At 62.1% G+C, this 26,837-nt stretch overlaps 3 protein-coding genes across 7 annotated transcripts; 1 reads left to right on the forward strand and 2 right to left on the reverse strand.

The window, feature by feature from the left end:
- The first annotated feature begins 3,253 nt into the window (after positions 1 to 3,253).
- Positions 3,254 to 7,911, forward strand: PHOX2A (paired like homeobox 2A). The gene is made up of 3 exons (XM_066209015.1): positions 3,254 to 3,469; positions 5,232 to 5,419; positions 6,385 to 7,911. The coding sequence occupies exons 1-3, from the start codon at positions 3,262 to 3,264 to the stop codon at positions 6,811 to 6,813; spliced, it is 825 nt and encodes a 274-aa protein (XP_066065112.1). The 5' UTR covers positions 3,254 to 3,261; the 3' UTR covers positions 6,814 to 7,911.
- A 524-nt stretch (positions 7,912 to 8,435) lies between these two features.
- On the reverse strand, positions 8,436 to 24,034 carry INPPL1 (inositol polyphosphate phosphatase like 1). 3 transcript variants are annotated; one of them, XM_066209007.1, is made up of 28 exons: positions 23,682 to 24,034; positions 19,464 to 19,527; positions 18,586 to 18,736; positions 18,380 to 18,500; positions 18,143 to 18,280; positions 17,970 to 18,060; positions 17,631 to 17,720; positions 17,196 to 17,294; positions 16,860 to 17,010; positions 16,535 to 16,641; positions 16,118 to 16,220; positions 15,843 to 16,039; positions 15,342 to 15,459; positions 14,709 to 14,805; positions 14,480 to 14,618; positions 14,308 to 14,407; positions 14,137 to 14,225; positions 13,977 to 14,058; positions 13,793 to 13,882; positions 13,569 to 13,682; positions 13,374 to 13,462; positions 13,194 to 13,281; positions 12,956 to 13,111; positions 12,802 to 12,886; positions 12,260 to 12,409; positions 11,465 to 12,188; positions 11,256 to 11,374; positions 8,436 to 10,753 (listed from the first exon to the last, which is right to left on the reverse strand). In XM_066209007.1, the coding sequence occupies exons 1-28, from the start codon at positions 23,852 to 23,854 to the stop codon at positions 10,663 to 10,665; spliced, it is 3,816 nt and encodes a 1,271-aa protein (XP_066065104.1). In that variant the 5' UTR covers positions 23,855 to 24,034; the 3' UTR covers positions 8,436 to 10,662. The 3 variants fall into 3 exon arrangements, with proteins under 3 accessions (XP_066065104.1, XP_066065102.1, XP_066065094.1); XM_066209005.1 differs by having other exon boundaries at positions 11,256 to 12,188; XM_066208997.1 differs by having other exon boundaries at positions 11,256 to 12,188; positions 14,308 to 14,618.
- A 459-nt stretch (positions 24,035 to 24,493) lies between these two features.
- Positions 24,494 to 26,822, reverse strand: LOC136305709 (folate receptor gamma-like). Of its 3 annotated transcripts, none has more exons than XM_066209028.1 (5): positions 26,738 to 26,821; positions 26,413 to 26,593; positions 26,018 to 26,206; positions 25,808 to 25,943; positions 24,494 to 25,440 (listed from the first exon to the last, which is right to left on the reverse strand). In XM_066209028.1, exons 1-5 carry the CDS (start codon positions 26,782 to 26,784, stop codon positions 25,166 to 25,168), a joined length of 828 nt encoding a protein of 275 aa, XP_066065125.1. In that variant the 5' UTR covers positions 26,785 to 26,821; the 3' UTR covers positions 24,494 to 25,165. The 3 variants fall into 3 exon arrangements, with proteins under 3 accessions (XP_066065125.1, XP_066065132.1, XP_066065122.1); XM_066209035.1 differs by having other exon boundaries at positions 24,495 to 25,440; positions 26,413 to 26,560; positions 26,738 to 26,822; XM_066209025.1 differs by lacking the exon at positions 26,738 to 26,821 and having other exon boundaries at positions 24,495 to 25,440; positions 26,413 to 26,674.
- Positions 26,823 to 26,837: the final 15 nt, after the last annotated feature.

Raw genomic sequence — 26,837 nt, forward strand, 5'->3', positions numbered from 1 at the left:
GCCTCAAGTCACTGTCCCTTGGGATGCAGACAGGATCCCCATCCCACTGTTAGCCCCTACCCTGATGTCCCCAGAGGGGTTTGGCTGTGGTGCTGGTTCTTGTCTTCCAGGGACACAATGAGGTTTCATGGGGGGTTTATTCAACCCCCTTCCTATTGCAGTAGTTTTTTCCTGGCTTAATGCCAGGGACTGAAGCAGGATCCCATCCCTGGAGGGTTTGGGAGTGACACGAGGCTCTGCCTGAGCCTCCCAAGGTCAGATTCACTTCTACAGGTGCACATACACGTGCACTGAGGTGTGCAGTGAAGTCTGCATGTGTGTGCATGGAAGCACAAAGGTGTAATGTACATGTGTGCATGGGTGTGCACCTCTGAGCACACCTGTTCACTGGGGTGTGCCCTTAGGGGTGGGCTCAGGTGTCCATGAGGTGTGCCATGCTGTGCTGTGCTGGGTCCCGTCATGTCACACCATGCTGTGTCATCACACTATACCATGCCATATTGTGCCATGACATGCTGTGCCAGGTCACACTGTCATGCCAAGTCACATCATCCTATACCATGCCATTCCATTCCACACTGTGCCACCCTCTACCATACTACGTCCCACTGTGCCAAGCTGTGCCAGCTCCATGGACTGTAGCCCCACAGGCAGGAGCCAGGGCCACATGGGCCCTCCTCAACCCTTTGAGGTGGTTTTCTTGATGCCAACACAGGTAAATGGGCTTCTGCTGCAAGGGAGAGCGCCTGGGAGCATGGGATCTGGAGGAAGAATCCTCTTTGACTGTGCCAGACACATTCAGTTCCCAGCATCTGAATCCCATGCTGGCACCTGATCCAGTCAGGGCAGAGGGTGTCACCAGCATGGGGGCTTGGGACACCTTGGTGCACCCCCAAAGCACCAGCTTTGTCCCCAGGAACAATGTGGCAGTGGACAGAGGCCTCCAGTACCATTGGGAGCAGCTGTGGGGAGAGTGTGGGAGATATGGCAATGATGAGGTGGGTGCTATCATCCCAGCCATGGTGGGGCTAGAGCTGGGGGAGTCGGGTGTGATCAGAGGGGGTCCTGCAGAGGGGTCCCATCAGAGAGGGTCCCATCAGCATGGGATCCATTGGAGGTGTTCCATCAGAGGGGGTCCACCCATCAGAGGGGTTCCACTCAAGGGGTGCCACTGGAGAGGGTCCCATCAGCACCCCCCCCCCGACCAGCTCTGGAGGGACCCCAATTCACCCAGGCACATGGACATAGCTCCAAGCCTACAGGCAGCTCCCAGCACACGATGGGATGGAGTGATGGGGGTCCCTGTCCCCATCTCCCCCACTGCCCAGCCCTCCCTGCTGCCAATGCTTCCCATTTTGGGGGCAGGGGGTGTCAGCCTTCAACCTCCCCCCACCCCCCATTCGGCAGCACCGGGGACAGCTGGGCCACTGCCAGCACCCATCTCCCTTTATCCACCACAGTCCGCAGGGATCACCCACATCCCACGGGAGCCGCGGGGACGCAGGACAGCTCCCTGGCTCTACCCCCAAGCGGTACCCCATCCCACTCCTCTCCATGTTCCCCTCCCTCTGCTCTCCCCCTGTATCTCCCTCCTCCTCCTCGCCCTCCCGGCTCTCCCCGGCTCTGGGTAGCACCAGCAGCTCCTTGCGTGGCAGATTGCTACCTAATTAGTTTAGAGGGAAAACTTAATTGAATTAACTTTTCACAGCTCCAGAAGCCCGACAGTGGGGCCTCGCTCCGCGCCAGCCCCACGCCCTGATCGAATTAACTTGTTTAGCAACCTGCCCGCTTCGGTCGCGGAGCTGGGGTGGGCGCGGGGGGGCACCACCAGCACCCACCGCGGGCCCGGAGGCTCGGGCGGGGGAGCGGAGACCAGCCGGGGGCAGTGGGGGCTGTTCGCAAGGAACCGAGTTCAGGAGGGAGCAGGACCCTTTGTGGCCCGAGATGTGGGGCAGAATGCAGGATGGGCATGGGGCAGGGGATAGGGCAGGACAGATGGCAGGGCATGGGCCAAGAGACAGGGCGGGAGATGGGGCAAAATGTGGGGCAGGACACAAGACCGGATATGGGGCAAAACACAGGGCAGGATGCACGGCAGGAAATGGGGAAAGACACAGGTTAGGACAGGAGATGGGACAAGAATATAGGGGAGAAGGTGAGACGGGATGCGGGGTTGGATACAGGGCAGGACATGGGGCAGGACAGGTTTGAACCGACCCCACAGGACCCAGCCAGAGTCCGTTCTTCCCCCGCCCTCCCGGTCCCCTGGGGGGCCCAAAGCCCTTCATTGGGCACAATTAGAGTTTTAAATCCTCTTTAGGGAAAGTGTTTGTCTTGAAAATGTCCCAAATCCCACCAAATCCTCCCCAAATCCTCCCGCATCCCCCTACCCACATCCCCCTCTGGTGCCACTGAAAGGGGCGAAAGCCTTTGCCTTGGTCCCTGCAGGGGGCTGGGGGGATGGGGTGCTTTGAAATTCATCCAGCCTGAAAACTGGGGAGGGGACTGCAAAGGCCAGAGCCCCTCGAGGAGAGAGGGATGGGGCTGAGTACCCCTCCAAAGCCACCTGCTTCCCCCATGCACCCGGGACGGTGGAGGGCATCCAGAGATGGGGTGTGCTGGCGTTGCTGCCCTCCTGCCCCTGGGATGCTCAGCCCCAGAGGCAAGGCCTGGCACGCCACGGCATAGCGATAGAGAGGGAGATGAGGATCAGGATGAAGACGCTCATGAGATGGGATGGAATGGGATTGAGACAGGGACGGGACTGGGGTGGGACGGGACTGGGGATGGGATGGGATGGGATGGTGTGGGGTGAGGATGGAGATGCGATGGCTTTGGGGACAGGGATGACACAGAAGGATGGGGACACGGAGGGAAGGTCCGAGCGCGGGTCCCAGAGCGGGCCCGCCGAGTGCTGCTCCGGGGGGTGCCCAGGGGCCGCTTTCCCCCACCCCCCGCCCTGAAATAGCGGCTGCGGGATTCGGCCCGAGGTGGGGGGGTGCGTGCGCCCACGAAGGGTTAAGGGGGGCGGGGGGCTGAGAGGAGGGGGGTGTCGGCTCCGCCCGCTCCCGCCGTCCCCGGGAGATATTGTCATGCAAAAGCCCCCGGCGAGCGCAGCCTTTGTCCGCGCTCCCCCCGCCGGTATATTAACGGGCCGGGGCGGCGGCGGCGGCGGCGGCGGCGGCGGGGGCGGGCGGGGGCCCGGCGGGCAGGAGGCGGCGGGGACGGGCTGGCGGCAGCCGGGGCCGAACCGGGCTCGCCATGGACTACTCCTACCTCAACTCCTACGAGTCCTGCGTGGCCGCCATGGAGGCGAGCTACGAGTTCAGCCCCTGCAGCCAGGCGGGCTCCTTCCAGTACAGCCCCATGCGGGGGGGCTTCGGGCCCGCGCCCGCCTGCGCCCCCCTCGCCTCCGCCAGCTGCGCCCTGGGTGCCCTCCGCGACCACCAGCCCTCGCCCTACTCGGCAGGTAAGGGAGAGGGACCCCCGACCCGCCGAGAGCCACCAGGGACACCTCCCGAGCAGCGCCTGGACGGGCGTGAGGGAGCGGCCGCGCCGTCGGGGCTGGCAGGGATTGGAACTGGCGGGGGACCGGGGCCGCCGGGACTCGGGACCGGCGGCTGCCGGTCATGTCAGAGCTCGGTGCCATCGGTTGCCGGAGCCGTCGGTCTCCTGTACTGTCACTGCTCGATGCCGTCGGTGCCCGATACTGTCGGTTCCCGGAGCCGCCGCTGCCCTGTACTGTCAGGATTCGATGCCGATGGTGCCCATTACTGCCGGTTCCCGGTAGCACTGGTGCCCCATCTCACCAATCCCGGTACCGTTGTTGTCCAGTACCGTCAATGCTCGGTGCTGTCGGGTCCTGATACCATCGGTTCCCGGTGCCGACAGTGCCCGTTATTGCCAGTTCCCAGTGCCGCTGGTGCCCGGCACTGTCAGAATTCGTAACCATCGGTTCCAGGTACCACTGGCGACCGATATCATCGGCTCCCCGTGACCCCAGTGCCCAACACCGTTAGTGCTCGATGCTGCCGGTTCCGGGAACCGTCTGTTCCCGGTGCCTTCAGTGCCCGTTCCTGCAAGTTCCCGGTACTGTAGGTCCTCGGTACCGTCACTGCACGCTGCCATTAGTGTCCGGTGCTGCCCGTTCCCGTTGCCGCCGGTGCTCGGCATTGTCAGACTCGATGCCGTCGGTAACGGCCGCTGTCGATGCTCGGTGCCGTCAATTCCCCATGACATCGATTCCCGGTGCTATCTATTCCTGGCACTGTTGGTGCTAGGTCCTGCCGGTTCCCGGTGCTGCCGGTGACCGAAGCCCAGGCTGGCCGTGCCAGGATCGGTCCCTACCGCCCCGCGTCCCGGGTCTCCCCGCTCGCCTCCGCCGCAGGGGGATAAACCCTCCCAAGCATGACGGCGGATCCCCGGGGATTGCTGGAGCTGTGGCGGCCCCAGAACGGGGCTGGGGAAGGTCCTCGCCGCTGGGACTCCACTCCCCGCTCCGCATTCGTTGCCACCGCGGAGGCGCTTGCCTGTGGTTGTGCCGACAACGACGGAGCTGCCGATTGGTACCGGGGGCCCCGTCTGCACCGACACCGCATTGCTCCCCCCCCCCCCCCCCCCAGCCCTGCTCCTGCCCCGAGGCCCCGCGTCCCAACGAACGAACGGGGCCGGGGGCGCAGCAATCCAACCCTGCCCTCGTCCTTCCTGCCCTACCCGCGGAGTCCTGCCTGGTTCATCCTGCCCAGCTCATCGTGGCCGGTCCCAGTTCGTCCTTCTGTGCCCTTCTCAGTTCACCCCAGCCCAGTTCGTCCTTCCTGGTTCATCTGTTCTTTGCCGATTCCTCTGCCCGGTGCATCCCCTGCCCGTCTGCGTATTCCCCGTCTATTTCTTCCTAGGTGATCCTTGTCCAACCCTTCCCTGCCCCGTCTTCCCTTCCCGGTTCACCCCTACCCAGTTCATCCTTCCCGGTTCATTTATCCCTGGCCAGTGTCCCCTGCCCAGTCCACCCCTTCCCGTTCATCCCTTCCCAGTCCACTCCGTCCCGGTTCATCCCTGCTTGATTCATCCCTGCCCGATCTATCCCTGCCTAGTGTCTCATGCCTGGTGCATCTCTTCTCGGTCCATTTCTTCCGGGTCCATCCCTTCCTGATGCCCCCTGCCCAGGTGTCCCCCACTGTCCACCACAGCCCTCCCGCTGTACCGGCCGTACTGACTCCCCGTTTCCCTCCCAGTTCCCTACAAATTCTTCTCGGACCCGTCGGGGATCAACGAGAAGCGGAAGCAGCGGCGGATCCGGACAACATTCACCAGCTCCCAGCTGAAGGAGCTGGAGAGGGTCTTCGCCGAGACCCACTACCCTGACATCTACACCCGCGAGGAGCTGGCCCTCAAGATCGACCTCACCGAGGCCCGGGTGCAGGTCAGCTCCGGGGAAGGAGGAGGGGGCTGGGGGGCTGGGGATGGGCATGGAAGGCTCTAATCCCACTGGAGCAGGGACCCTGACTATGGGGTGCTGCTGCTCTGCTCCCTGCATTGGGAGGGACGACAGGAAGGGACTTGGCCTTGGCACTACTGCAGTCAGGGACACGCTGTTGTCACAGCCTTGCCCTGCGGGGAGCTCGGGGGGACAGCCTGCCTCCCAGTAGAGTGTAGGCATTGGTTCATGCCACAGTACCGTCGCTGTCATCAGTGATTTAGTCCAGTCTCAAACACCTTGGGGTTGGTGAGAATCCAAGAAGACAGAAAGACACTTTGTGGGTGCAGATATCCCCTGTGTCAGTGCAGATTTCTCCTGGGCGATGCAGACCCCCCATGTGGGTGCAGATCCTCCTTTGTGAGTGCAGACACCCTGTGTCAATGCAGAACCCTCTTCGTGGGGTCCTTCTGTGTGGGATTCCCTGTGTGTCAGTGAAAACCCCCCTTTGTGGCTTCAGACCGCTTTCGGTGAGTGCAGAGACCCCCTCTGTCAGAACATCTGTCCCCATAGGAATGTAGGGATCCACAGGAGTGGGGGTCCTGGCCCCCTCCCTCCCAGAGGGGATGGTGAGTGAAGTGGACCCCAGTGTTGGCAGCATGGGGAGCTGGGGGATGTCGGCTGTAGGGTGGGCTCTGACCGTGCAAGGTGCAGGTGCGGGTGCAGTGTGACGATGTCCCCTCTCCACTTCCCTCCCCTGCCAACACCGGAGCACACGCCAGTGCCTGGCATCGACCTCACAAATCCACATTATTGTGGATCCCTCTGGTGGTGTGGAAGGCGTTTCCCCCGAGGGAATGGAGGGTTGTGAGGTCCACCCCGGAGCCTGAGAGGGCTGCCTGCACCCATGGGCTCCCCGAACCCACAGGGACTGTGGCAAGGGGTGCTCCCATCCCCTCCATCTCCTCCAGGTGTGGTTCCAGAACCGTCGAGCCAAATTCCGCAAGCAGGAGCGTGCGGCCAATGCCAAGGGTGCCAGTGGCACTGGCAGCACCGGGAAGAAGTCGGAACCGCGCTCCTCCTCAGAAGACGACGAATCCAAGGAATCCAACTGCAGCCCGACTCCAGACAGCACGGCGTCCCTGCCTGCTGCTGCCATCGGCAGCCCCGGAGGCAGCCTGAGCCCCAGCCCTGGTGCGGGGGCACCCCTGGGACCCGGCCATGCCCCCCAGCCCCTCAAGGCACCCCTCTGGGCAGGGGTGGGAGGCGGCAGCGGTGCCCCCAACACGGCCGAGCTGCTGAAGGCCTGGCAGCCCACCGAGGCTGTGCCGGGACCCTTCTCCGGCGTCCTCTCCTCCTTCCATCGGAAACCAAACGGCATCAAGACAAACCTCTTCTGATCGCTGAATCACCGGATCCGGCTGCCCCCCAAACCCCCCTCGGCCCCCACCCTGGCACTCTCCACCCACCGCCCCCACCACGGATCCACCCACGATGCTTCAGCAAACGGGGAGAGGGAGCAGGGACCGCCCCCCGCCACCTCCCGGACCCTGCGCTGATGGGACGGACCCGGAGTGGGGGCAGCTCCCACCAACACCCGTGGGTACTGTGGGACCATGGGGGTGCAAGGCGGGGACACCACCCCCATGCTCAGCCATTATGCCCCTTGCAGTCTTCGGTTCTGAGGGCTCCCGGTGCACTCCAGGGTTGGGGGCAGATGTGAGGCTCCCCAACGCACTGTGGGTGGTCCAGCTTCGCCCCAGGAGATGCCCCCGTCAATGGTCTGTGCCACTGGGCTGGGGGCGAGGAAGCACTTTATGGGGGGGGCTCTGGGGCCCACTGGGTGGGCAGTGCCGGAGAGTTCGGTATGGAGACGCGCTTTGGTGTGGGGAGGGGTTGATTTCCCCCAGATCCTGCCTGCTGACATGGATTACCCCCCAGCAGCACCCTGGCAGGAAGAAGACACACACCCCCTACCCCTGAAGACTCTGGGGAGTAAATGCAGGGCTGGGAGGTTCAGCACTCACCAGCATTGCTGCAGGCGTTGCCAATGGGGACAGGGCACCAGAACTGCTGGGGGTGAGGTGGCCCCCCGCAGGGGGCTGTTGTGGGATGGAGCCCCTGGAGCAGTCATGACCCCTTGCCAGCAGCAGGTTGGATGCTCCCACTGGAGCTGGCACGAGTGCAGCTGGGATCCCCCCGCACCACCCCATGATCTCCCAAAGGGTTCCCAAAGTGGGGGTGGGGGGGTGGGGGGGGGTGCTGGTGAGCCCCTCGTGCCCAGCCACCCACTACACCAGTGCTGCCTTGCTGGTGGGTTTCATGGCATGGTGAGGATGCTGGCAGCCCATCCATGTGTCTGTTCCCCCTGTAGACCTCCCCAGTCCCCTCGAGGTGGGTTCCCCACTTTTCTTTAGTTTTTTTTTAACCATTCTGTAATTTATTACCCATGTTTGCAAATGCCACTAATCCAAATTAAACTTAATTTATTGACGCTGCTGCTGGCCCTCAGCCCTTGCTGTGCCCCACCCTCACCAAGGGCTGCAAGGGTGGGGGGGCTGCACAGTCCCCACCCCTGAATCCTCTGAAACCCACCAGAACTCCCCAGGTGATGCCACAGACCCCCAGCACCTTAGGGATTATTTTAGGTGCCCCCCAATCAAAGACCCAAAGCAGTGCAGGAAGCTGAGGGGGCACCCCATGGGAAGCCCCCTCAAATGGGGTGAGGAGAGCAATGCCCTACACAGCCCACCTGGCCTCTAGGGGCCCTTTGGGGGATGACGGTGAAGAAGGTCTTTGGGGGCATTGGGATGGTGACAAGGAGCATGCCAGGTTATTGAGAGAGTGGTCTGAGGTACCCAAGATGGCAAGGGGACAAGGGACCTGGTCCCCACCTTGCTGGGACCAGTACAGCCAGCTTGGAGGGGTCACAGATTATGCTGGCACCCAGTTCTTCCCCCTGGTTCCCCATCTTACCCCCCTCCCCAGACCCTTCCAGACCCTGAGAACTCCACCACACCCATTGCATGAACACGACAAGAATCACTCCAGATTTACCAAACACCTCCAAACACAGGAGCTGGGGGTTTAGTGGGGGGAAGTTCACACCAAACACCCCAGTAACACAAGGGGGGATGTTGGGGGATGCCAGAGGCACCTGGCCCATCCTTCATCTCAGCCGGAGTGAGGGGTTGGGGGGTCTGGGGGTATCATCACCCCCACCCCCCTGGGAAAAGGGAGAGTCTGGAGGGGGCATCCAAGTGGCGAAGGCACAGTGGGAGGACCCCTGTCCTGGGGACCCCCACCCTGGGGACCCTCCTGGAAGGACACTTGGCAAGGCTGGGGGCTGAGCACCCTCAAGGAGACCCGGCTGCCAGCCCCGCTGTCCCCAGGGGCAAACACAAACTCCTGGGAGGGGGGACAGACCCAGCAAGTACCTGATGGGCAAACTGGGTGGGAGTGGGGGGTATGCCCCAGAGGCACTGGTGGTGTGGGATGGGCTCTGGGGGAAGGCACTGATCTGGCTCTGCTGTGGCAGGATTCCCAGGCTGCGGATGGGACTCCTAGCATGGGGACAGGCACTCCCAGAGTGGGGATGGGGACCCTGCCACGTGGGAATGGGACCCCCACGGTGATTACAGGGACCCTGGTGGTGGGGACAACACCCATCCAGGTGGGGACAGAATCCCCACCAGAATCCTATGGGGAAGACAGGACCCCTGGGGACAGAACTTCTGGATGGGATGGACCCTTAGGGTGGGGGTGGGGCCCCTGGGGATGGGGGCAGCACCCCCAAGGTGGGGAGAGCAACCCCAGGGTGGGAACAGGGACCACCACGGTGGGGATGGGATCCTCAGGGATGGGAACAGGGACCCCTGTGGTAGGAAAACAATCTCCAGGGATGGGGGACAGGCACCCCTAGGGCAGGGACAGGGACCCCCATGGTGGGAATGCGACCCCCAGGAATGGTGACAGGGACTCCTGTAGTGGAGACAGGGACACTTGGGGTGGAGATGGAACCCCTGGATACGAGGACAGGGACCCATGGGGTGAGGACAGGAAGCCCCAGGGGAGGGGACAGCACATCCAGGGCAGGGATGGGGATGATCAGGGTGCAGGTAGAACCCCTGGTGCACAGATATGATTGTCCAGGGTGGGGACGGGATCCTCTGGAGTTGGGACAGGAAGCTACAGCAAGGGGATGGGACCCCGAGGGATGGTGACAGGCACTCCCTAGGTGGGGACCTTCCAGGGTGGGAGTGGGACATCCATGATGGGGAGAGGGACCGTCAGGGGAACAGGTGCCCTGGGGTGGGGACAGGGATGCCCAGGGTGGAGACAGGAACCTTCACAGTGGGGACGGGACCTTAAGGGTGGGGACAGAATCCTTAGAGTTGGGGATGGGGACCCTGAGCTGTGCCTAGTGTTGTCTATGGGGGCTGGCTGAGGTCTCCCATCCCATCCCATTCCGTCCCATTCCGTCCCGTCCCATCCCATCCCATCCCATCCCAGGCATCATGAAGGCACTTGGGTTGAGACACGACTTTGCTCAGAGCCTCCTCCTCCTAGCTGTAAGGGGTCATGGGGGGAGCCAGGATCCCAAGGGTTACCCCCAAACACCTCTTCCCCCATCCCTTCTTCCAATAAATAAAAAATAACTTAAATGTGAGGGCACCCCATAGGGATCCTCATGTGAAATTATCTGACCAGGATAACCCACCATCCCCCCGTTCCCCCACTCCCCCTTCCCACCCCATTACTCTGCATTCAGGGTGGGGGGTGGGCTGTAGAGGTCGTGGGGCTCCCACTTGCTGCTGGTGATGATAGGATGAATGGATGCAGGACGTGGGACAGTGGGATGAAGGATCCTCAGCTGCAGTATGCATGGCTGCAGGATCTGGGATGCACATCTATGGGACCCAGGATATGTGGCCACAGGATGCTGGGCTGTGGACACAGGGCCACAGGATCTGGGGGATCTGGGATGCATGGCTGCAGAATCTGGGAAGCTCAGCTGCAGGATGCAGGGCCACAGGGTCCGGGATATGTGGCAGCAGGATGTGGAATGCACAGCCATGGGATCCAGGATGCGCTCCTGTGGGATGCAGGATGCAAGACACGCATCTGCAAGGTCTGAGACGCAGGGCTGCGGGATTTGGGATGCTGGGCCACAGGATGCAGAATGTGCAGTCGCAGGATCTGGGATGCTCGGTCATGGGATGAACGGGATGCTAAATGTGCGGAGGCAGCTACTTGCGGAGCTGGAGGCTCTCCAGAAGGATGCGCTTGTGGCCAGGCTCCAGCACTCCAGCCTCCTCCAGGTCCTCCTCTGTGATGTCACTAGGAATGAGGCACAAATATGGGGCTCTCTGCCCCCGAGGAGCACCCCAGCTGGGGGTGCTAGAGCCCCCACTCAGGTTGCTGGGTGCCCACCCAGGCTCCATCCTGTCCCTGCTGTGGGAGTCTGTGACCCTCAGGGGGCAGTGGGGATCCTGAGAGGCAAAGGGAATGCGGGAGCAGTGGGGACACCTTGGGGCAGCTGGGAGACCCAGGGTCAGCAGGGACCCCTGAGAGCAATGCCCCCTCCCCCCCTCCCCCAGGGCAGCACAGAACCTTTGGGGGCTGTGTGGCCCTCCAGAGGCAGCAGGGACTCCCAGGGGAAGTGGACATCTTCAGTGGGGAGTGGGGAACCCCCAGGGACAGTGGGGACCATCATGGGCAGCACCCCCACAGACCTCCCCAGAATCCAGGCCATCACTATGACCCCCTGGGGAAGACACAGACCCACTGGGGTTGGCCAGGCTGGTGGGGGTCCTCCCCACCATTCTGGGGGGTTGCTCACCTGAGGAACTCCAGGTCATCCCAGCCATTGCGCACCAGCCCCTCCTCGTACCGCTCCAGGCCCAGTGCCCGCAGCCACTCGCCCACACCGGGCACGGCACCCACACCACGGCCCAGCGCCTGCACCCCAACAGCCTCGGCACCATGGGGCACCCCAAAGGGAGCCCCAACTGAGGTGCTGAGGACCCCCACCCACCCTGTGTCACCCACCTCCTCAGCTAGGTCCTCCTGGATGCTCTCCTGGATGGAGTGGGGAGGGAAGGCAAGGGGGCGGCCATAGTCGGGGTGCAGGCAGCGGGGAGGCAACCCCCCTTTGGCCAGCAGTAGTGGTGGGGGGACCACCCTCCCCTTCCCACCCCCGTAGTCCACCTCACTCAGCGTCTTGGCCATCTGCAGCACCGAGCAGGAGCGGTCATCCAGCAGCCCTCCCAGCAGGCCCCCAGGAGTGGGCAACCCCCCAGCTGCAGGTAGCCCCCCAGTAACAGGCATCCCACCAGCCCCCTCCATCCCAAATCCAGCCCTGGCAGCTGGGGGCGGCCGGGGGTGCAGCTTGGGCAGGGGAGCCTCTCCAAAGGCAGCAGGGTGGGATTTGGGGTCCTCACACCCAGTGGACACCTGCAGCTCCTTGGGGGTGCCAAAGAAGGTGTCTGGAGGCAGCTCCAGCTCCCGTGGCAGTGGCGGTGGGGGAAAATCCGGCGGTGGCAGGTTGAGGGTGCCAAGGTCCTCTTCCTCATCGCTCTCGCCACCACAGCACACCGAGGGGCACTGGCAGCGCTCCAGCACTGCCAGCTGCACCTTGGCCTTGGGGGGCTTGCTGGGGTCCCCCGGCACCAGCAGCTGGTGGGGGACCCCCTCCAGCACATAGTATGCTGGGTTGTTGAAGCTGTTCTTCAGGGGACCCCCTGACAGCTCTGGCATTGCCTCCACCTTGGACCTATGAGCACAGGGGTGAGCGTAACACCCCCAGAGCAAACCCCCTCCCTAGCCCTTCCCATACGTCCTCACCGGCTCGGAGTAGCCTCATCCCTGGGGGTGCTGCGGTGTGGGGCAGGGGGACGAGGTGCTGCTGTGGTGCTGCTCTTCTCAGACTCCTCCGGGAGCTTCGCCAGGATGGTGGTGGAGGGCTCAGCACTGGTGGGCTTCCGCCCCACAGACCTGGCAGTAGGAAGTGTTGGGTGCCCCATGGGGGTCTGAACCCCATCTGGGGTTCAGACCCCCAGGACAGGACTTAGATCACCCAGGATAAGGTTCAGACCCTGTAGGCTGGGTCTCAGCAGCCCAGGTCAGGGGTCAGATCCCCAAGATGGGGCACTGCCCACTAGGATGGGGTTCAGCCACCAAAACACAGCCAGAGCCACATTCGGTGGCTCAGAGCCCCATCCCTGCCCTGTGTGGCACAGAACTGGCATCAGGACTGTCCCCAGTCACATCCCACACATCGACTCAGAGGGATACTCTGAACAACAGCTGTGTTCAGGTGAATCCCTGAGGCCTCCCGACCCCCAAGAACCGGTGCCCCTCACCCTGCCGAGCCCTGCCCCCCATACTTGGCATTATCCTGGGTGGCCCTGGCACCTAGCGGCACCTTCCCTTTGCTGGCTGTCGTCTCATCCTTATCGATGCTGATCCACTCTGCCGGGAAACAAGGGCTCAGTGGGAGAGTCCTGCCCCCACCACCCCCCTGGGGTGAGGGGTCCTCACCATAGAGCCTCTCACGGGTGCCCATGCGCTCCATGGGCACCCGGACCTTCATGGAGCCACGGATGTTTCCTGTCTCCTCGCCGCGGTGGGACAGGTAGGTGAGGAACTGCTGCGCTGTGCTGCCAATCATCGACTTCAGGGCAATGACACACTCCCCTGGGGGTGAGAGTGGGGGAAGTTGGGGGTCTGCACCCCACGGGCCCCCTGGTGCTGGCGTGGTGCTGGAGTGGACACTCACCGTAGGACTCGTAACCGTCAAGGGATTTGACGGTGAGCAAGAGGTGCTGGTCCTGCAGGTACTCAATCTCGGAGAGGATGGGCTTCAGCTGTGGCCAAGAGAAGGGGGTGCTGGCACTGAGTGGACGTCTCCCTGTCTGCAGCTTAGCACCCACCTTGTCAGCCCCCAGCCTCTCCTCACCGTGGGCAGCTGCCGGGATGACCACTGCACCTTGAGGAAGTTGATGTTGTCACTGCTCTGGCTGTCATTCTCGAAGCTCTTCTTGAACTCTGTGATGGTAGCAGGACATGCCATCAATCCTTGAGCCTCCCAGGATGACATGAGCTTCCCTCTCAAGCCCTTTGGGACCCCCCCCACTGCCATGCCAGTCCTCACCTTCCAGGCAGGTAGAATAGAACTCGATGAAAAACTTGGTGCGACTGGAAGTCTTCACGATGGCCTCTATGCTCTCAAACTCGATGTATGCCTGCTCTGAGGACTTGGAGAGCCCTCCATGGAAAGACAAAGTATTGTAATCCCCCAGGACCTCTCCATTTAGAGGGAGAAGCTGGACCATGGAGGGGCAGGGGACAGCAAGGTATTCCCTTGGGCATAGGCACCTTTTTTGGAAACAAACTGGGATGTCACTCCCACTTCGAAGGAGCCGAAGACAGGCGAGTGGTCACTGGTGACAATGTCATCTGTGCACCCTGCAGCCAGTGGGGATGGGGAAGAAGTCAGGATGGAGGTGGGGACTGTCCCCAGAACAAGGATGAGGGTGCTAGGGGTGGTCATACTGCTCACCATAAGCATTGCAGTTGACATGGGTCTCGGGGTAGGACTTCCAGAGGATGCGGTCACACCAGGATGGCACGTTGGTACGCACCTGGTAGGGGTGGGGAGTGGGTGGGGATTCAGATTGGAATGTCCTCCACTCCCCGACTTCCCCAGCCCCAGAACCTACCCCTGTGGGCTTCTGCTTGTGCCAGACGTAGGTGTCCCGGGAGCCCCGCTCATAGCGGTAGGTTGGGGGGAAGGTGATCTCCTCCTCACCTGCAGGGACAGCAGTGGATCAGTACAGTCCTGAAAGCAGGGGCTGCAGCCCCAGACCCTCCTGGAGCTCCCTAGTCCTCACCAAAGCGCAAGAACACCTTGTGCTTCTCCTTCTCCAGATTGAGCTGATCCACCTTTAGCAGTGGCTCCAGCTCCTTGCGGCTGATGTAGTTGAGGATCTCCTGTGGGGACAAAGGGGTTGGCACTGGGCTGGGAGGGGGACCCTGATACCCCCACCCACCCCTTCCCCTGACCTGGATGTCCATGTCTAGGCGGTAATTGAGGTCCCCGAACCAGAAGAGGTGGGTGAAGCGAAGGGAGATGTCAAAGGAGCTCAGCTGCTTATCTCCCAGTGAAAGCAGGCGCAGGATATCCAGGTAGTTCTGGTTCCTCCTGAAGCAGGGGACATAGGGACAGGGTGTCACAACATGAGGACAGGGGCAACAGCCCTGGCCCGTCCCAGTCCAGGGTGGGGGTGCTCACCGTGCCGTCTTCTCATTGCCCGAGGTGAGGTGGCAGTTGACAAAGCCAAAGGAGGTGCCATTAAACATGAAGGAGATACCCACAGCGCCCTTGTTCCCTGTGAGGAAATGGAGATGTAGGATGGGATCAGGCAACCCAATTCTACCTTGGGGATGGACACCCAGCCAGCCCCAGCTCACAGTGATGGGGCACAGTCCCTACCTGGCCAGCTGGCATGGACACGTGCAGCCTGGCACATGCTGAGACCCATCCTCATGAAACACGCCCCCCCAGAGTGCCCCTTGTGCAAAGCACTCATCCACGGCCTCCATGCAATGCAAACATTCCCAGAACCTTCCCTGTGCACTGCACACAAAGCTCTCCTCGTGAAACACCTGTGCTCTGGGACCCCTCCTTGTGCATCAACAAAACCCCTCTATGCGCAACACACGTCAGGACCCCTCCCTGTGCAACATGCACACTGGGACCCCTCCCCGTGCAATGCCCACATACCAGGACTCCTCATCATGCAAGGTACACATGCTGAGACTCCTCCTCATGCAACAGCTGAACCCCCCCATAACGCAGACACCCCAGGACTTCCCCCAGTGCAGCGCACACCCCGTGTCACTCTATGCCCTGCTGTGCCCCTACCCAGGGTGTTGGCGATCCCTGTCTTGACGCTGGAGGTGCTGACGTGGCTGATGCGGTTCTCGTGCTCTGGCTTCACCAGCACCACCACCTTGATGTTCCACAGGGACTGCATGGCCACCTGTGGGTGCAAGCACCCTCAGCCCCTTGCCAGCATATGCTGGGGCCCCCTGGGGCCATGAGAGTACCTCTGGTGTGTCCACAGGGGATGCTCATTACTGCTTCACCCCAGCCTCTCCCACCATGGGCTGTTCCCCAGTGAATCCCACCACCATCAATCAGTATCCACAGTTACCCAGCACCAGGAAATCACCCCAAAAGACCTGGTGTCAGCAGACCTGGAGCACCCACGGCCACCCAGCACCATGACAGCACCCCCAGAACAGCTAGTGTCACAGAGCCAGAGCAGAGCCACCTCCAGGACACTGAGCATCACACACTTCCACCACCCACCAGTGCCTGCACCCCACAGCCCCCAGGGTCCCCTGGACCCCCGGTTCTTACCGGGCGGTACTCAACCTCTGTGAAATCCTTGAGGACAGTGCGCAGAAAGTCCACCCACTCCTTGTCTCCCAGAGAATTCTCCTGGGTGCCGAAGACGTAGATGTCATGCGGTATGGCCATTGTTACCTCATCCAGGGTCTTGCCCAAACCCTTAGAGGTGATCCACGAAGTGATGTTCTTAGGGGGGGGAACACTGCCTGCAGGGGGGATAGCACAGTTAAGGGGGACTCCAGGGCCTTGACACCCCACTGTGGGCTGCCCCCAGCCCTGCTCACCCATGTTCCAGGTGCCAATGAAGATAGAGATCATGTCAGGCTCATCCTGGTGAGAATGCTTGTTCTTCATCAGCTGCAGGAGCTGGCAGAAGGCCTCACGCTTCTGCAGGAGGAGGCAGTGAGGCGGGGCAGGTAGGGAGAGGGGCTCCCCACAACCCTCTCCAGCCTCCCTGCTTTGGCTCAGCCAAACTTGGCATGAGGGGGTGGCACCTGCTCTGGCCTGGGTGGCCCAGGAGACCAAACTCAGCAAACTTCTGGGCATGGGGGACCGCCCCAGGGACATCACCCAGCCATCAGGCATCGGTACCCAGAGCCTGTCCCTGAGCCCTACCAGGGCCCAAGGGTTAAATCACGCCCCACCCCATCCCTACAAGGGACCCTTTGTCCCCCACCCACCCCCAGCTGAGCATTACCCACCCGAGCACTGACAAAAACAAAGTCTTTCCGTTGCGTTTTATCCTTTTCCTTCTCAAAAACGATGCCCAGTTTGTTCTGCACTCGCTGTGACTTGATCAGCTGCCGGACTGGGGAGGAGTGGCAAGAGCTGGGAGGGTGCTGGGTGCCAGCTGGGTGCTGGAACCTCCCCCGCCCAGTCCATGCTTTGGGGGACCCCCAAGATGGGGATACCCCCAGCATGAGGAAATCCCTCAGCTTCCAGCCCACCACTGAGCCTCACAGGAATGTTCCGCAGCGTAAAGGCAGTCCCACAAGTATTGGGGCCCCCAGATGCCTCCCCACTCACTCTTGTCATGGGTGAAGGTGTTCCAGTCCTCCTGGGAGTCCTTCTGCTTCTTCAGCACCACTAGTTTACCCCCCTCCACATCCACACTCAGCGTGTACTTCTGTGACTTCCCAATCTTGGTCAGGTCCCCCAGGGTGATATCCAGCTTCACCTGCCAGGGGACACTGGGATGAGGGAGGACACAGGAGACACCCCAGCACCCAATCTGGCATCTGGCCTCCCCCAGAGACACCTAGGGGTCTGTGCCCTCAGTGTCACATCAGAGGTACTCAGCTAATTCTGAAATCCTCTCAAAACCCCAGAACTGGGCAGGACAGGGGGTAGGGTAGGGCTCACCTCGAAGGTCTGCACTGGGATGCTCTTGGCCTTGCGGGAGAGGGGTTGAGGGGGGATGGTGGGGGTGGCTGAGCTCATCTCCTGCAAGGCCTTCAGCGCCTGCCAGAGCCCCAACAGGGTCAGCTGAGAGCCCAAGAGTTCCCCCAGGTCCACCAACCCCTCCAGTCCCACCAATGTTCCAAGCCCCACCAGCCCTTGCAGTCCACAAGGCCCCATTGGCCCCCTCACCCCTACCAGTGCCAGTTCCGCTTGTCTTCCCCAGTCCCACTGGTGCCTCAATCCCAGATGGCCACCCCCATCCTTCAGCTCCACCAGTCCAGCAGTCCCTGCCAGCTGCCCCAGTCCCACCAGTGTCCAGCCCCACAGCCCTCCAGTTCATCCAGACCCCTCAGAACACCTCCATCACGCCATCCACCCCTGCAACTCCAGCCTCACCTTCTTCTCAATGGAGGACAGGAAATCTTTCAGCACAGAGAGTTTCAGCACCAGGTTCTCCAGCTCCTGCTCTCCGCTCTGCCCTGCTGTCTGGAACCCCCAGCAGGACACCCCAGCACTGTGATGTGAGCCGCAGACCTACCCCAGAGCCTCCCCCCACCCCAAGTAGCAGAGCCCGCTGGCAATCTGGGATGGGTAGGATGGGGCAGGATGGGTAAGTGTTTCTCCACAGGCTTTCTCACCATCCATGGATGGTGCCACAGTGGAGTCTGTGGGTGCAGTCCATGTGGGGTCTGTGGGCGGGGGGTTACCATTACTGTGTCCCCATATTCCCCTTACCTGCTGCAGGATCTTGGAGATCATGGGGGAGCTCTGCTGGTCAAACACCTTAGAGAGGATCTCCAGCCCTGCTAGCACCTGGTCCACCTCACTGAAGGGGCAAGAGGAGCCATCTCACTGGGTGGTACAGACATCCTTCCATCCTTCCATCTGTCCCAGCATCTGGCATTCACCTGTGCAGCCGCTTGCAGGAGGTGACGAGGGTCTTGTTGAGGTGGGGGAGACTGTTGGCCCCTCCCTTCACTGCCTCCAGGTCCAGGGTGTAGCTGCCCTTCAGGTACTCGTGGGAGATGCTGCTGAGCCCATTGGTGCTGCAGAGAGAGAACCCAGGGGGTGAGAGCCAGCAGGGAGGAGCAGGGGACAGACAGGGGACAGGCAGGAGACAGACAGACAGATAGACCAACCCTCACCTCTCCACTGGCCCCTCTGACACAGATGGTCCTAGGCCAGTGGGGCTGAGCCCCACCGAGGTGCCAGAGAAACTGGTGGAGCCAGAGCGTGGTGGCAATGGTGGCTTCTCATCCTCTCCATCTGCAATGGGGCAATGAGGGAGCCAGTCACCACCACCCCAGGGGTCTCAGGACCGTATTCACCCACCCATGTCACCCTGCCATACCCGAGTAGTCCCTGTCCTCCACGGACTCCTTCTCTTTCTCCCTCTCGACAGGGAAGAGCAGGGTGCAGACCAGCCCCTGGTTGGGCTGCAGGTACAGGGCAATCAGCTCGCTGAGCGTCTTGAAGCGCCGCACCTGCACCCCCTGTGATGTCTGCGGGGACATGGGGACACCAGGACCATCAGCACCTACAGCCAGCATCACCGGACCCCCCCACACCACCAAGCAGGGAACCCACCATCCAGGGATGCCACCGTGCAGGGATGTCCCCAAACAGCAATCTCCTCAGGCAGGGATAACACCATGCAGGGACATCCAGGCAGGGATAACACCATGCAAGGATCCCCTCATGCAGAGTTGCCACGATGCAGGGCCGTTCCCATGAAGGGACGCCCATGCAGGGACCCCCTCATGCAGAGACTCCCATGCAGGGATCCTCCCATGCAGAGATGCTACCGTGCAGGAGCACCTCCATGCAGGGACCCCAATACAGGATGGGGGGCTGACCCCACAGCCCCATGGTGGGGAGCAGGGCCCACTGCAATGGGGCCTGCAGGGCTGGTAGGTGGGAAGGTGCAGGCAGCAGCCATCCCTTGGCCTCCTCCCTCCCAGGGGCAGCTTTTCCTGCCCACCTGGCCAGCACAAAGGAGAGTTCTGTTGCTCTAAAAATACCCAGAGCCAGCCAAGACGGGCACAGCCAAGCCATCCGGCACAGTCGGGCATGCATGTGGCACCAGGCCAGGGCTGAGTCCGGCACAGCCGCACAGCACAGCCAGAGAGACAGGCAAGTTCACAGCACAAGGTCAACACTGAGCACTGCTGAGCGAGAGACCCCCCACTGCCCATGAGCCAGAGGGTGTCCCATGCTTGCAGTGCCCACCTGCACAGCCAGGAAATCCTCCTCGTCCGGCAGGATGCGGTAGGTGTGGACGTGTTTCTGGAACCTGTGGCAGCAGGGAGGGAATCAGGGTGCTGGGGGTTGGGTGGCGTCCCCCCACCTACCTGCACAGCCACTGCCAGCCCGAAAGAGATGCCCAGTACTCACCCAGTCGGACCCCTACTTGACCAGCATCCACAGTGAGGAGCTTCAATACCACTATTCCCCATGGCATGCAGTGAGCTGACAGGAAAATTCATGGAAAACCCATAGGAAAATGCTTGCAGGATGGGTGCTGGGGGTCCCAGAGTGACTCCCCTGCTTGCTCCGACCCCACAATCAACACCACTATGTCCTTGGCAGTGCTGCTGCCCCTGCCTCACTGCCTGTCTGTGCAAGAGGCACTGTCCCCAGTCCACAGCACAGGCAGGAGCTGGCAGGCGCAGGCAGGAGCTGGCAGTGAGGACACCAGGAAACAATTTATTTTCCAGTGGAAGCTGACAGGAACCAGGGATGTGATCCCGGAGCAGGAGGTGATGGGCAGTGCTAAGAGATGGGGTGACAACATGAGTGGGTGCAAGGAGCAGGATTGGGACCCCTCCCCATCTCAGGGACTCCAAGAGACAGGGAGCCTCAGGACTGCCAGACCTCCCCACTCCAGGGCTGTCAGCAGGGATGGTGACTCCTCAGCTGGCCTCTGGCCACAGAGGTCACCATGAGCATTGAGGCTGCTGTCACCACACCAGGGTCACTCAGCTGCTGTGTCCCCTGCCCTGGTGGCAGCTCGACACAGGGCTGGAGGACTGGTACAAGGCAGCATCCATCCCCCCATGCTATGCTGTGTCCCTGGACAGGGTGCCATGCCCCCATGTCCTACCCCACGCTGACAGGTCCCCTGGTGTCACCCTACAGTTCTGGTTATCCTGCCATCACCCCACAGCACCAGGTCCCCTGGTGCTATCATGCTCCCTGCAGTGCTAGATACCCCATTTCTCCTACCTCCCCTGCAGGTACAACCTACCCCAGCACCGTTGGGGTCTTCCCAGGTGCCCCACTGCTCAGTCAGAGGTCATTGGGAGGGTGGGGCCATGGAGAACCCTCCAAGTGGTAGGGGGGGCTGAATGGGAATCCACTGTGGGAGGGGGCTGTACAGAAAACCCTGCTGTGGTTGGGTGAGGGGATCAGGGGTTCCTAGCTCAAAGGAGTCTATGGGAGAATCCCAGCTGGTAGCATGGGGAGGGGCACAGAGACACCCCCAAATGAGGGTAGCATAAGGGGTCTCTGTGGGAAGTCCTAACACACAATTGAGGTCTCCATGGCAGGAACACCAGTGGAGGTGTGGTAGGGGGTGCAAGAGGAACCCCCAGCACAGCACTAGTATGTAAAAATCCAGATTGGAGGGGCAAAGGAGCAGGACCCTTAGGGGGAACCTCAGCTGTGGGGAACATCAAGGGGCTCTCTATGGATAACTGCCAGGAGGCTGAAGGGACCCAGCACAGGAGGTGGTACTGTGGAGGGGGACTGCAGGGCCCCCTGGCTGCCCAGTCTTGCACTGTTTTGGCTGCTATTTTGGTGAGCAGTAATGGGGGGGGGCGCGGAGGGGGGGGGGCAGAGAGCACCGGTCTTGAGTACAAAGAGCCTTTCTGCAGGAGCAACGGGACTCCCCTGTCGGCTCTGACGCTCAGCCAGCACCGTGCCACAGCCCTGCCAGCACAGCGGGCAGCCCATATCCCCACTGCTCTGTGGGCACATAGAGGGGCACCTAACACCCTAGTCCACCAAGAGCAGGATGTGGGCACCCTGGCAAGGGAGATACCGTGTGCCCACTGGCACCACCCTGGCAATGGTGTCCCTATGAACTGGCAGTGAGCCATGGAAGGATGGAAGGTCCAAAGCCCCGTGCTCCTGTGGGACACCACACTAGGACTGTCCCCACTGGCACTGCTCACCAACCAGTGATGTCAGGACGCCCTGGGGTGCCATCGCCGTATGCTAGCACTGTGAGTTCCAGTGATGCCCCAATATGCCACCCTGAGGTCACAAGTGTGACACCCTGGTATGCCACGGTGAGACACCCCAGTGTGTCATGGCTAGGGCACAGTGAGATGTCCTGGTGTGCCACATCCAGCCCGCTGAGTCCATGGTGCACCGGCGGGAGGGTTAAAGGAAGCTGACACTGCCGGGATCCCGCTGCAGTTCCCTTTCCTCCTCCTGACCCTGCAGCTATATTTAGGGCCCCAGCAATAGCTGAGGCCAATGGTCCCACAGCCCTGTCTACCCACTCACCAGCTAGAGGGGTGCCTGGTGAGATCACAGCACCAAGGACTCCCAATAGACCTTGTTGGAGTACAGCCTCCCAACCTGGCATCCCCATGACAGGCTTTGCCATGCTGCATGGTCCCAATCCCACAGCCCAGCCACATGGCACCAATAACCTTCTCACCAGACAGTGAGAGACATCAGTGACAGACACACCTTACCCAGGCACCTGCACCATAACGCTATCTGTAGCCCCTTGTCACCCACACTAGTGCCACAACACCCTCCAGCCATAGGGCACCATTAGGTGCCAGAATTGCATGCTCTTCCAGTGCTGTGCCTTGTGCTGCTCACAAGCCCAGCTTTGTGGTAGGGAACTGGTGCCCAGAGTCCATGCTATGCCTACATGGCTCTGCAACTGCATTTGCCACTGTCCACGGAGAAGGACAACCATGCCACCATGGAAGCTGTATGCCTGGCACCTGCACGTGGCACCAGCATACTGCAACCCCAGGCCAGGGCAGGCCAGCTCACAGTGCACTCCCAGTTCTCCCACAAGTTCTCAGGGCACAGAAAAGCTTTGAGTTCAAGTGCCTTCACCATCACCCCACAACCACATCAAGGTCCAGGTGCTGGTACAGGTAGCCAGCCTCAAGCAGAGCTGGTGACATGCCCTGGGAGCATCCCAGCACATGGAACATTACCAGCACAGTGAGGTGCCAAAGGCCCCATGGTGGGGTGCTGGGGTACACAACTGGGCAAAGGCACTTCAGGACCCCTAGGGTTGTCAGCACTCACCTGTGACCTGGCACAAGCTGGGACCCATGGAGTTCCATGGCACAACTCCCCCAGGTTGGGGACCCCCAGACATGAGGCAGGAGCTGGGGACCTCCTATGCCATAGGTGGGCTCAGGGACCCCAAGAATGTAGGGCAGGGACCAGGCCCACCATCTCATAGACTGCCATGGTAGCAAGGGTGAGTGTCACAGCCACCCAAGAGCCAACCCAGTATCCCCCCAGAGATCCCCAGCCCCTCCAGAGTCTGTTGGTGTTTGATCTCCTGGATGACCAGAGAGACCAAACACCAGAGCAGGTGCCAGAGCAGGTGCCATTCCCCTGGTGCCCCGTTTCCCAGAAGTGCCAGTGTCCCTCCGAACCCCCAGGTCTCCTTCTGCCCATGCCCCCCCGCACTCACTGATCAGAGCTGTCCCAGTCTCCCCGTGCCCAAATTCCTAGAAACACCCACAGTACTGGTGACCCCCATGTCCACTGTATCCCCCCAGGTGGGTCCCCCCCTCTGCCTGTTGGCCTCTTAGTCTTGGTACCCCTCAGTGCTCCCTGCATGCTCCCCAGGATCCCTTCTAGTGATCCCCACTGCTTCCCCTGCCAGTGCTCCCTTGGCGCTCCCGCTCCCGCCCTCGGTGCCTCTTCCACTCTTCTTCCCGGTCCTCTACTAGTGCTTCCCCTGGACACCCGCCCTCTGTACCACAGTGCTCCCCCAGAATCCCTGCAATGACCCCGCCCATCACGCCCCAGCGTTCACCCTGGTACCTCGCTGCTGCTCCCCCAAATCCCCCCCGCTGCTCGCCCAGGATCCACCTCCGGCTCCCCTCCCCTCCCTGCTCTCCTCGGACCATCCCCGAGGCCCCCTCTGGTGCCGCCCTGAACACTCCACTCCTACGCCCGAATTTCCCCCGCTACCCCCGCCCCGTTTCTCCCGGGACCCCCCCAAAGCTCCGGTGGTACCTCGCCGGTGCACCCCCAAGCTCCCCACTGGCTGCTCCCCCAGGGTCGCCCCCGGTCTTCCCCCCGACACCCTGCCCGTGCCTCCGCAGATTCCCCGGCCCCGCGCCGGTCCCGTCCCGTCCAGTCACCCCCGATGGACGCTCCCGGATCTCCCCCTATGCCCCCCCGACACTGCGTGGCTGTCCCGCCGGCACCCCCCGCCCGTACCCCACTCACAGCAGGCAGAGCGCGTAGGCCCCCGCCACGCTCTCGCTGTCCCGCACCAGGAAGCTGCCGTCCCGCCCGGCCCGCGCCAGCTGCTCCTCGGCCGCCGCCCGGCTCAGGTCTCGGTGGTACCAGGGGGGCACCGGCACCGGGGCTGCTCCTCCCGCGCCCCCCGGGCCCGCCATGCTCCGCCACCGGGGCCGCGCCGCGGGGCCGCGCTCTGAGGGGGAGGGGAGAGCCGGGGGAGGGCACCGGGGCGGGGAAAGGTGAGGGACTGGGACATCCAGGGGACAGCCCAGGGCTTCGGGGGTTGGGGGCACCGTGGGCTCCGGGGGGCACCGATGAGGTACCCAGGGGCCCACGGGGAGACATGCGGGGGTGGCCACCGGAAGGGGCGATCGCGGGAGGGGCCCGCGGAGGGCGAGGGTGGCACCGGAGGGGACCCGCGGGGGATCCTGGGGGAGCAGCAGGGGAGAGCTTATGGGAGCACCAGTGAGGTAACGGGGTCCATTGGTAGGGTCCTGGGGGGCGCACCGCGAGGGGCACCGGGGCAGATCCGGGGCCTTGAGTTCAGGGGGGCATCGGGGGTCTGATCGGGAGGCAGCGGCGCCGAGCGGCGGAGAGCACGGGGTAGCGCGCAGCAGCAGTGGAGAGCACGGGGAGGATGGGGAACACCGTGGGCGGGAAGCACTTGGAGAGATAGGGACACCAAGGGAGCACCGGGAGATTGGGGGCACCTAGGGGCGTACCGAAGGGAAGGGCGGGGGCACGGTGGTTTGAAGACACCGGCACTGTGAAGGTACAGGGCACTGGGGAAAGGGGGCGCCGCGGTGGGGCAGAGCTGGGGCCAGGGGCTGAAGAAGTGGGGGGCGCGACCCGGTTTCGCCAGCAAAACCGGGGACTTCATGGCCCAGAGATGGGGACGGTGCCACCTCACAGCTAGGAACACGGAGCATGTGGCAAAAGGAACCCCTGGGGTGGGCTCTGGGCCAGCAGAACACCCTTGACAGCCATGCTTCCACCTCAGGGTCCTCGGGATGTCCTCCCCTTTTTCCCCATAATTTCCCCAGTCTTATCCTGTGCACCCCAGGATGTCAGTGATGCCCGGAGTTCTGGAGCAGTGTCAGATGCTAGGACACATTCAGCTATCCCATCCCCCTGGGCCTTAGTGGCAGGGAGCCCTGTGCCTTCTGCCTGGCCCAGCACAGAGGTTTGGGGGAGGCAGTGCCAGGTAGCCACGTTGGTCAGTACAAGTGAATGGGAGTGATGTCTGCTTCATCTCCCCACCAGAAGCAGGATCAGACACCCCCAGGTATCTCCATCAACCATCCTACTGCCCCTCAGCCCCACAGAATGCCAAGCAGGGCAGGAGCATTTATTCATGAGCCAGGGGCCTGGGGGCAACACAACTTCAGGACATCCCATGGAGAGGCACAAGGCAGCCTGGTGACACCCCTGACCATCTACTGCCTGCTCCTGCCTGCAGCCCCTCCTGCTCAGAGCAGGGCCAGGAGGGTGAGGAGCAGCAGGGACAGCAGGATGGAGAGCAGGGAGTTCGGAGGAGCATTGCCATGGGCGTAGTATTGGGCGACAGCAACATTGGGGTTCCCCTGCGTGGGATCGAACCACATCTGGATGCAGCGACCGCTGCCACGGTGGTGGGACGTGTAGCGGTAGGAGCCAGACCAGATCTGCTCACAGAGTGCAGCCGCCATGGGGAACACAAACTTGAACTTCTGGCACATGGCACCGTTGGGACACTGGTTGGTGCCTGGGGGCAGGCAAGGGGTGAAGTGGGTGAAGGGCTTTGGGAAATGGGTGTTGTTGCCTTGTGCACAGGGTGCAGACAGGTCCCACTCACATTGCTGGGGAAGACAGAGTTGACCTCAAGGCAGCACAGGGTCTACCACCACATCACCCCACACCCCATGGGGACCCTCACACCCCCTGACCCACCCATATGCACAAGTGGCTCCCACCTGGGTGCCACCCCCACCCCATGGGGACCCTCACAGCCTGGACCCACTCACAGCCACATGGGAGGGTGGACACAACCTCCCCTGCAGCGAGATGGAGGTGACTGGAGACCCACGGGAGGGTTGAGGCATGATGGGGGCTGCCCCACAACCCAGCCTCACCTGTAGTCCAGTTCCAGCCTTTGTGCCAGTTGACCTTGCAGGTGACAGCATCCTGGCAATCCTCCCACCACTGTTCACAGTCCTCCTGACACAGTGGCACATCCCGGATCCGCTCCTTCCGCCAGCTGGTGTCTGCCTGCAGGGCCCCCAATTTCCCCCAGTTCACCCCAATGATCCTGGTGGGTGGGTGAGGGTGGGGTCTGCACCTACCTGGTCAATCCATGGCCCCAGGTTGGGAGAACACTCATAGAGACACGTATCCTGGATGAAGTGGCGCTTGCATTTCTCTGGCATGGCCCCACAGTGATCCCAGTTGAAGTTGTACAGGTAGGACTGGTCCTGGTGGGCTTCCAGACTGGTGTTGGCAGTGCAGCAGGCATTGTCTTTCCAGAGGACACACTGCACCGGGGCAGCTGGGGCTCAGCTGGGACCCACCAGGGCTCAGCTGGGACCTGCTGTGGGTCCAGGGAAAGCACCAGTGCCCATGACTGGGTGACACTGGGTGATGGAATTCCTGTTGGGGAACAGAGCCCCCCAGCCTCCCTCCTGGTGACCCCACAGCAAGTGACACCACTGAGTGCTGGTGCAGTGGATGAGGACCGTACCTGCCCGTAGAGCTGCCCCTCAGGGCCAGGCTCTGTTTTATGGTGCTTGGCGTCCATGCAGACGTTGAGCAGCGAGTCCACCGTCACTGCTGTGGTGGCAGCTGGCCGGGCCAGCAGCACCAGCAGAGCCAGTACCGCTGCCATCGCTCTGCCAGGGCAACAGCAGGTCAGGACGGCAGCACTGAGAGACACGGGGACAGCAGGGACAAAGTCCCCCACCGTGCATGTGGAAGCGCAGCAGCAGCAGCACATGGTCGCTGCCCAGGACCACCAACAGTGGGGTCAGGCATCTCACCAGGGGGGTGCCAGGGGCCAAGGCTCTTACCTGGGGGGCAGCTGGGCTCCAGATGCCGTGGGACAAGCACGACTCATCTCAAAGGTTGTGGCGCAGCACAACCCTCGGCCACTGATCACGGGATGTGGAA

This window comes from Chamaea fasciata, unplaced genomic scaffold, assembly GCF_029207755.1.
Source record: "Chamaea fasciata isolate MVZ Bird 193981 ecotype frontalis unplaced genomic scaffold, bChaFas1.0.hap1 SCAF_2, whole genome shotgun sequence".
Classification (NCBI taxonomy): domain Eukaryota; kingdom Metazoa; phylum Chordata; class Aves; order Passeriformes; family Sylviidae; genus Chamaea; species Chamaea fasciata.